The sequence below is a fragment of the Theropithecus gelada genome, chromosome 11 (genome assembly GCF_003255815.1).
Source record: "Theropithecus gelada isolate Dixy chromosome 11, Tgel_1.0, whole genome shotgun sequence".
NCBI lineage: Eukaryota > Metazoa > Chordata > Mammalia > Primates > Cercopithecidae > Theropithecus > Theropithecus gelada.
Window position 1 is genome coordinate 13108120 of NC_037679.1, and position 9044 is coordinate 13117163.

The following is a 9044-nucleotide window of genomic DNA, read 5'->3' on the forward strand; positions in this document are numbered from 1 at the left end:
CAGGTTTAACTATGTTTAATGTCAGATAGCAATAAAGTAGAAGCTGCCGGTCGGGCCCCGCGGAAATGGGCGAGCATAATCTCCTGAATCCCGGGTTTGTGGGGCCTCTGGTAAACATCCACACGGGAGACACCTTCTACTTTCCCAACTTCCGCGCGTCCGGGGCGCAGCTTCCCGGGCTTCCTTCGCTGTCCTACCCACGCCGCGACAACGTATGCTCCCTGCCCTGGCCGTCGGCGGAGCCGTGCAATGGCTACCCGCAGCCCTACCTCGGCAGCCCAGTGTCTCTCAACCCTCCCTTCGGCCGCACGTGCGAGCTGGCGCGCGTGGAGGACAGCAAGGGTTACTACCGTGAGCCGTGCGCCGAGGGTGGCGGCGGGGGCCTGAAGCGTGAGGAGCGCGGGCGCGATCCGGGAGCCGGGCCCGGGGCAGCGCTGCTCCCGCTGGAGCCGTCGGGGCCGCCTGCGCTCGGCTTCAAGTACGACTACGCGGCGGGCGGTGGCGGTGGCGACGGCGGCGCAGGACACCCGCACGACCCGCCCTCCTGCCAGTCGCTGGAATCCGACTCCAGTTCGTCCCTGCTCAACGAGGGCAACAAGGGCGCCGGCGCAGGCGACCCCGGCAGCTTGGTATCGCCGTTGAACCCTGGCGGCGGGCTCTCGGCCAGCGGTAAGGACCCCGGCCACTCACTCGGCGGATTCAAACCCGACGTCTTACCAGGGCGGGCAGGGCAGGACTGAGCTAGGGACGCCTGGGGTAACAGAATGTGTGGCAAGGAAGAGCTTCTTTTAAAATGAAGTGCGGGTGGGGGGAGCCTATAAACATGTAAATACCCCCATAAAATAACTAGAGAGAGTTCCTTTTTCGTCCGCCCGCGGCTGGAGGCGGCAGGGATTCTGGAGTTAGGGGATCCTGACGGGGACTCCCCAGGCCTGGGGGTGAGGAGGTAGGGACAGAAAGCCTGGCTCTAGTTCTCCCAGGCGCCTCTCCCTCCACCTTCCCACAGACCCCCGTTACTTACATTTCAAAAGAAATGCCAGTGGACAAATTTACTCTGCCACTCGCCCATGTCTGTTCTAACTGATCTGGGATCCAATCCTGAAGGATGTGAGAGGAATGGACCAGGAAATAGGGAAGAAGAAAATTGGGGAGAGGTTTGGGGAGAAAGAAGGGGCAGGGACATAGAAGGGTCATGAATACTGCAGCAGGAGGTAGGGTTGAGGAGGTAAGGGCAAGGAATGAAAGAAAAAAAGAGTAAAGAAGGTGGGGGACTTGGTGGGGATGGGGGTCTGGGTAGAAGAGGGGATTCACATGACTGGCGGCAAACAGAAGGCAGAGAAAGGGCCTGGAGTCCAGGCGTGAGGCCAAGGTGAAAGGGTCTGGGGAAGGGCCGAGGGCACTGGACTGGTCACCCTTTGATCCTCTGGCCAACCCCTGCCATTCATCTCCACCCAGGCGCGCCCTGGTACCCGATCCACAGCCGCTCTCGGAAGAAGCGCAAGCCCTATTCGAAGTTGCAACTGGCAGAGCTGGAGGGCGAGTTTCTGGTCAACGAGTTCATCACACGCCAGCGCCGGAGGGAACTCTCAGACCGCTTGAATCTTAGTGACCAGCAGGTCAAGATCTGGTTTCAGAACCGGAGAATGAAAAAGAAAAGACTTCTGTTGAGGGAGCAAGCTCTCTCCTTCTTTTAGCGGGCAGGACACGGGCGCCAGCCCCAGACTGAGCCTGTCCTTGGCAAAGAGCAAAAGAGGGGGCCGCCTAGAACACAGTCCCCGCTTAGAACGCCAGGCTCTCTGGCAGGCCCTCCCTGGACATCCTCTTGTCTGTTTTGTTCGTGGTTCCCTCCCATACACACACCGTGTTTTTTTTGGTGTTTCCCAGAGAGAAGGGAAGAAACCTAGCCAGGGAGAGCCGAAGCCCGCAGCTGCCCGCGGTTGGCAGGGCCAGGAAGGCTGAGGTGCTACTGGCTGGTTTATTTGAGGCGGGACTGGGGCGCTGCACCTCCGCTGGGGATCTGGAGAAGCCGCGGCCCAGATGTCCCCTTCCTCTACTTCCCTTCCGTGGTCTTAATTCTCTTTGCCTGCAGGAGCGGACAGCAGGGCCAGTGAAACCAAGGCACCCCGACCTCACAGCCGGTGGGGTTAGAAGAGGCTGGGAGTAGAGAGGAGGGTGGAGGGTCAGCAGAGAGAGCTGAGGGGGTCAGGTGGCTCTGGCAGGGCTGGAGGAAGTGTGGTTTGTGAGAAAATGATCAGCAAGACCCGGAGCCTGCTTGGGTCTGGGTTCCCCAGGACATCCAGTGGGCTGAAGCTTGGGCGTTTGGCTGGCTGGGCTGTGGACAAGGACTATCAGCCTCATGTTCCCTCTAGGACCAGAACAGTGTCCTGGTCCCCAGCCCTCTCCTGAGCCCCCTGCCCGCACCGGGTGAACATCTGTTCACAGGTGTGCTGCCATCCACTCTTTCGTTGCCTGTGGCAGCTGCGGGCCTGATGCAGCAAGCAGGGACCTGAGAGCCCAGAGGACACAGCCTCAGGTTCAGTAGCCACCCCAGAGGTCCCCACCTGGCTCTCCAGAAAGAAAGTCCAAGAGGCTGTAGATGGGGCTACAGAGCACCACACTGATTGGCCGGGCGAGTTTCTGGCAGCCACAGCGGAGGCCTCTGATTCTCCCTTTCCGGCTGGCGTTCATGGTCATGGCCGCTGGAGGCTGGACCAGAGTAATTTATGAGGCGGGAGGAGAATTCGCCCTTAAAGGGGCTACCAGTCATTGAGGCCCCACTCAGCCCCAGTTTCCCAGGCTGGTGACAATGAAGGAGGGGGGCGCTGCAGCCCCCCACCCAACTCCCTTCTCTTCCCCGCCCACCCCCCCAACATTGCCCTTTGTCTTCAGACTGGCTGCCTCTGCCTCCTGGCCCGCAAACCTCCACAGCCTAGCACATGGACCAGAGCAGAGGGAGGGGCACAGCCCTAGAACCCATTGGAGGTCTGAGAATGGCTTCTCTGAGTGGGAAGGCCTTTCATCCAGACTCCTTCAGACCCCAGCCCCAGTCCAGTAGATGCTGGGCTGGCTTCAGAGAAAGGAGCAGTGAGAGAACCATCAACCTTTCTGCACTTCATTTTTATCCTTCTCTCCAAGTGTCCCCCAGCCTCCCATCTGCTGTCCCGCCCTTTCCAGGAGAAAGAGGGGTGAGAAGCAGGGCACTGATGGGAATTAACTGCAGCCTGGACAGTGTGAAACTGGCCTGCTGACTTGGAGGGTTTCCCATATGGGGAGAATCTCCTCTAACAAACTCTCCAAGGGCAATCCACCGAGCTTTTTACTCTCCCACCAGCACAGAGCTTCTGTACAGGCAGAGGCAAAGGCAAACATATACACACAGCTGAGCCCAGCACAGCACTGGGCCCACCCCACCCTCCCTAGTGCACTTGCAAGCAGGCAGCCTCATAGTCCCCACATGGCCCAGCAGAGTGGAGATACAATCACATGCCTTCATCCCCCACTAGATATCTGACACCTGACAATTTCCCAGCCACACATACTTGTTTCACCCATGTACAAGTTCCCCCAAATTACCACCACTCCAGCTGTCTGCAGTCTCCTGTGGGCTTCCCCTGGGCATGAAGCATTCCCTACCTTTCCTGGTCACCCACTGTACCCCCTTTATGCAGCCCTTCCTGTGACCTCTGGGCTCTAGGGTGCTGGATTTGAGCTCTACCACTCCAAACTAACCTGATTCCCAACCTAATAGAGAAGAGAGACCAGAACACTCCAAAAGGAGTGAGGGGACAAAGATATGCAATATTCTCTTTCCATGTGCTTTAAACTTGACTTCTGTGAGCTTCTCTGTCAATCTGTGTCTTGTTCTCTGTGTCTGTCGCTGGTACCTAGTGTAGTCCTCGTGGATAGTTGCCCTTCCCCTAGCTGCCTCCCCAGCTCTCTGTAGTGTACTCTTCTATTCAAACATCTGTCTTTAGCACGTTTTCCCTTTATATAGTCCTTGTACAGAGTTGCTTCATCACATTAATATTGATAATAATAATTAAAACATGAATTATGATTATGTGATTTTTTTCAAAACAAAAGTTCTACCCCAAAATAATGGGAGTCCCAGCCTTCTAGCTGTTCTCGACTCTATTTTCTCCAGCTCAGGTGAATAATAAAAATAATAAATGTATAATAATAATACAGGAAGAGTGGTTGCAGGGGCAACAAAAAATGTATAAGCAACCAAGATCTGTTGATGAGCTACCATCTCCAGTCCCAAGCAGTTATAGCAGAGAGAAAATTGGGCGGTAGTAGACTTGGGGGAGGAGAGGGAGCTTTGAGGAGTCATGGGGCCATAAAAATAATGTGGACAGCCTAAAGGAGGTTGAAACCAGCTTCAGAAAAGGAGGTCTGTGCTGCAGGAACTTGACAAATAGAAGCTGGGATAGGGGCACTGGTGATCTGAGCTGGATACTGCGGCAGTGAGAGTAACCCATAATCCAGGGGCTGAGATGGAGTGGGGTTGGTGGGCCTAGAGCTTCAACCCTATGATCTTAATCCTGTGGCTTCACTCTGAGATGACACTGTGTATTGCAAGATGTTGAGAGGGGGCTAAAGACCCCTTGGAACTGGCAAAATAGGCTCCACCTTTTGAAGCCAGCAACTCTCTCCAGGCCATGCCAGAGGCCCAGGCCAGTAGTAGAGTCCAGATGTGCCCACGAACCCTCTGCACCTCCACCTACCCCTGCCTTCGGTAAGAAATGCCCTCTCTCTTTCTCACCCTTTTGCCTCTTCCCTCCCCTCACCCCTTTTCTAACGGTATGGCTCCTATCAAAGGAGTCTCCTCCAAATGCCTCGTTCACCCTCCTGAGCCTGTACCGGAATCCTAGGAGCCCCCACCAAGTCCAGCCTCTGAGACACACCTCCTGCCCTGAAATCTCTCTTTCTCTCTTTCCTTCCCTTTCTTTATTCCTATAATTAGAGAAACTAGTGAATGTAGATCAAATACCATTCTCTTTTTACCCCTAATCCCCAGTTGTTTTGCAAAGCTGAGGGGTATGGACAGGAAGGAGACCCAAAGCCTTAGGGTGCTCATAAAAATGCCCCACAGAGTGCAGCATCCACGGAAGACGGGTAGCTTGGGCAGCCATGAGCTGGGGGAGGGGCCTGGTGGTTGAGCCCGGGTCTGGATAGAGGAGGGTAGGAGGAGTCTGAATCCCAGGAAATCCAGGCAAAAGAATATCTGACTCTTATGATGTGTCTACACAGGAAGGATCAACAATAAGGACATCTCTGGCAAAAGAAAAAGAGGGATTTAGGAAGGCAGCAAATAACGGGCCTTTAATTTATTCCCAGAGACGCTCCAATTTGAGAGAGAAGGCACCTAGTTGGGTGGTATCTCTGCAGGTCCAGAGACTCAAGGCAAACACTGGGGATGTTGCCAGAGAATGATGTTGCCTCCTCCTTATGACTGAAAAACAAATCTTTGGGTCTCCCGGCCAAAGAGGAGGTCATGGTTGGAACCGCGATCCCAACACTTAGGGCGCAGCTGAGCTCTCCATCTGGGTGAGGATTTGCTCTATGTTACAACTGTTTGTCCAGTTTAAGCCCCTAAACTACAATTTACTCCACTAACTTTAAGACAAAGCACTCCGTGTCTCTCGCCGGGTTTTGAGGAGCAAGAAAAGGGAAGAAATATCCAGATAATTTAGGTAGATAATAATTCTGCTGTTGCGCGCGTATAAGCTTATATTGCCCGAGTGAGTTCTGTATTTGGACCTGGTTATTGTCGCAGTCATTCTGCTCCACTCTGACGTGCACAGACGAAACTGAGTATTTAAGGCCACTAAGCCGCTATCGAGCCGGCAGGAGATGGGTCTGGCAGTCTGGGTTCTGTGGATGCTAATGTAGCCGGAAATCCGGCGCGATCGATGGCTGAGACCCAGAGCTGAGCAGGGACCGCTGGCTCCGGTCCGCGAACGAGGCAAACTCCGGGGACTTTTGGTTCCGGCCAGGCCAGAGCCCCTGCCCACCCTCCCTGCTATATCCAGGAAAGCAGTAGCGGTTTTTCGGCCCCAGACCACGCGAGAAACGCACTCTGGAGCCGCCAGTCCTCCCTGCACTGCACCTGGAGGCGCGGAAGGTTCCGGTGTAATTCAGCTGGAGGTGGAAGGCAGGCCCGGATTCCACAGCGCGCCTATGCCCAGCCTTTGGTCCGAACCGCCGCCCTTCTGCGTGTGCCTCGGTCGACAAGGCGCTGCCGGTTTTCCGCGGAGAGGCCGTGGCCCGCGCCAGCTGCTGCTGGACTCCCCAGCTTCGCTCTCTGCTCCGCGCTGCAGCCTTGCGCGGTGCGCGCCGTTACCACTCTAGCCGAGGCCCCGAAACAAAGACGGGCTGGCCACTGGTGGACGACGCGGGCGCCTGGGCCACTCCCTGACTCGCGCCTGGAGTGCTCAGCATCCCGGCCCTGTGGAGAAAGCTGTGAGACCTTGATCCAATTCCCCGACCGTCGTGGTCCCGGCTGCGGTCCTCTCCAGGGTCCAGGGAGAGGAAACCCGGCGCGCCCACAGCCCCGGCGGACCCGAGCAGCTCCCGCGCCCGACAGCGCCGGCAGCTCTGGTCTCCTCTGGAGGGCTGCTGTGCCCCCGCGAAGGACGAGATGACCCCTGCTGGCCAGAGCTGTGGAGACTGCCTCGCCGAGACCCGGACCTGTCCAGTCGCTCGTCCCTGAGCACCCTAGGCCAGGGGGGACGCCCTGTGAGTATGAGAGACCTCCAAGAGCGGCCGGAGTCTGAGGCGCTGGCCGGGCTGCGGGAACTAGACCTTTATCCTAAGCTCCTTCCTTCTGCCGGGACTCGGTGTCCCCACAGCGGCTGCCCGCCCTCCTGCCCGGCTTCTCATCGCTAGAGGCTCTGCCCTGGAGGTTCCTAAGACCCGGGCCGCCCTCTGGAGACTGGCATAGGAGCCAAGAAACTGGCCTCGACAAGACCAAACATAGCTGGACCTTTAGCCAATCTAAACCAGCCCGTTGCCAGCAGGTGATTTCTCCTCTTCCAGCCAGAGCCGCTTAGGAGGCAAGTCTTCACTTTGTCAGTTTACCTGGCCCAGAGTGGAGAACTTCCTTCAAAGACAGGTCTGTGAGGATTGAACCCACCAACAGCCCTTGTTTGGGAAGCTCTCTGCAAAAGGTGCATCGTCCACATGCAGAGCATGGAAAAGATGTTCCATAAACACACACCTGGTCATAGTGCTGCCAATAAATTGAAACACAGTCTAAAATGCACAGATATCTCTATTATGGGTACATTGTTGGCATAGAAAAATAAAATATACATACAGAGGCACTTTTATCTACTGTATGTGAAAGTAACCTACTGGGGAAAGATTACATACAGCAAGTATATTCACCACATGTAAAACTTTATTTACACATATAACCACCACACACACACATCCTACACAAGGAATGTGCAGTCCTGAGTCTATTTAGCTACATGTGAGTATATACTCCATAAGGCATATAAAACCAGTGCATAGAAAATGCATCCAGATATTAATATATCTACATTTTAAAACTGCATGGAAAATACATTATTATATATACACAAAGTGCATACCTACCCAATGTATGGAAAATATATTCTGTGAGTTGTGTTTATATACATACTGTGTGTGGACTAAATACATTGAAATTGCATTCTTCTGGGTTCATGAACTGTTCATGAGACACAATTCTCTAGCAATCTTAATAGCAGGAGGAAGTTCAGGCTTTAGGAATGGTAATCTCCATCTGCTGAGTCTTTTTTCTGTTCTTCTGTGCTTCTATTATGTCTGTCTTTTAAATACCCCTTCTATGTCTACATGCATTACTTATTTAAGTGTTCCCTTATGTCTATTTATCTGTTGCAACTTTTGTCCCAAGCTGGGGTCTATATTTAAAGTGCAAAGTCCCGTTTGCAACAGGGTCCCACTGCATAATCACTCCTGTATGGAATAAGCATTATATAATTAGGTTACCCACGTGTCTCAAGATGCATTCTTCTAGACCTAATATAAGCATATTATAGAGTTGCTCTGTGCTGCCAGTTAGAAAAGCGGTGCCACTGTGGCTTGGAGAGGCGTGTAACAGGCAGGTGGATTCCTGGGTGGGTGCTGAGACTTCAAGAGCTTCCAAGGCTAGGGCTGGTTTCACTTTTAAAAATTTGTTTTTGAATCTTTAGGAGGCAGCATGAAGCAAAGGCTGGACCTCTGCTTCTATGTTCCTCTCAAATCCCGGAGCAGCTCAAGTCCCCTGCATCCAGCCGGGACAGAAAGGCTTCCGGCCTACACAACCCCTTCGCTTCCTTGTAATTATTAAACTGGGCTGGGTCTACACAAGTAGCATGGAAAGGCTTTCCTATAACCCAAGGATTTTTCCAACAAAACACCCCCAACCCCTTTGGGGAAGCATTTTCTGGCACTGAACGAACTCTGTTTGGGCCTCCTAAAATTAGTCCCATTTGGGTTTTTCCTTAGCAACTAAAAATCCAGAACCCTCTGACACATGCCTATGGAAAAATTCTTTGAGAGACAGTGCACTCACGCCCAACAGAGATATTGTTTATGAGTCCATAGATTCCGTGTAGACGCCGCCATATTTTACAGTCCAAAGGAATCAATTAATTAGCGCCTCCCAGTCCCCCCGCCGGCCGCTGCTCGGCTGAGCGGGCGCGGTTGAGATAGATGTGCGTGGCCAGCTCGCTGGTCTTGTTAACAAGCCTCGTCATAAAGATGGAGATGATAAGAAGAGCAAGGAAGCCCGGGTGGCCGCGAGGGGGGAGTTGGTGGGCCCATCCCGGCACCGTGTGGGGCAGCGGCTGACCGGAGCCGGGTGCTGCCCGGGCACCCGCTCAGGTTTTTCCAGCGTTCTCTCCTTCTGGGCGTTCATGTGGCGAGCTAGGACCCGGATAATTCTCTCTGTACTCCTGTTCCCCAGATTTTCCCTCTTCCTCATGGAACGCCAAATCAGATTTTAAAAAAATAAAAATACATAAACCTCTGTCTGTGAGTGCCTGTCTTGC

At 53.9% G+C, this 9044-nt stretch overlaps 1 protein-coding gene across 1 annotated transcript; it reads left to right on the forward strand.

Annotated features, from left to right (window-relative positions):
- Nucleotides 1-4: 4 nt before the first annotated feature.
- Nucleotides 5-2210, forward strand: HOXC12 (homeobox C12). Its single transcript, XM_025403637.1, has 2 exons — nucleotides 5-669; nucleotides 1456-2210. The coding sequence occupies exons 1-2, from the start codon at nucleotides 66-68 to the stop codon at nucleotides 1692-1694; spliced, it is 843 nt and encodes a 280-aa protein (XP_025259422.1). The 5' UTR covers nucleotides 5-65; the 3' UTR covers nucleotides 1695-2210.
- The last annotated feature ends 6834 nt before the right edge of the window (nucleotides 2211-9044 follow it).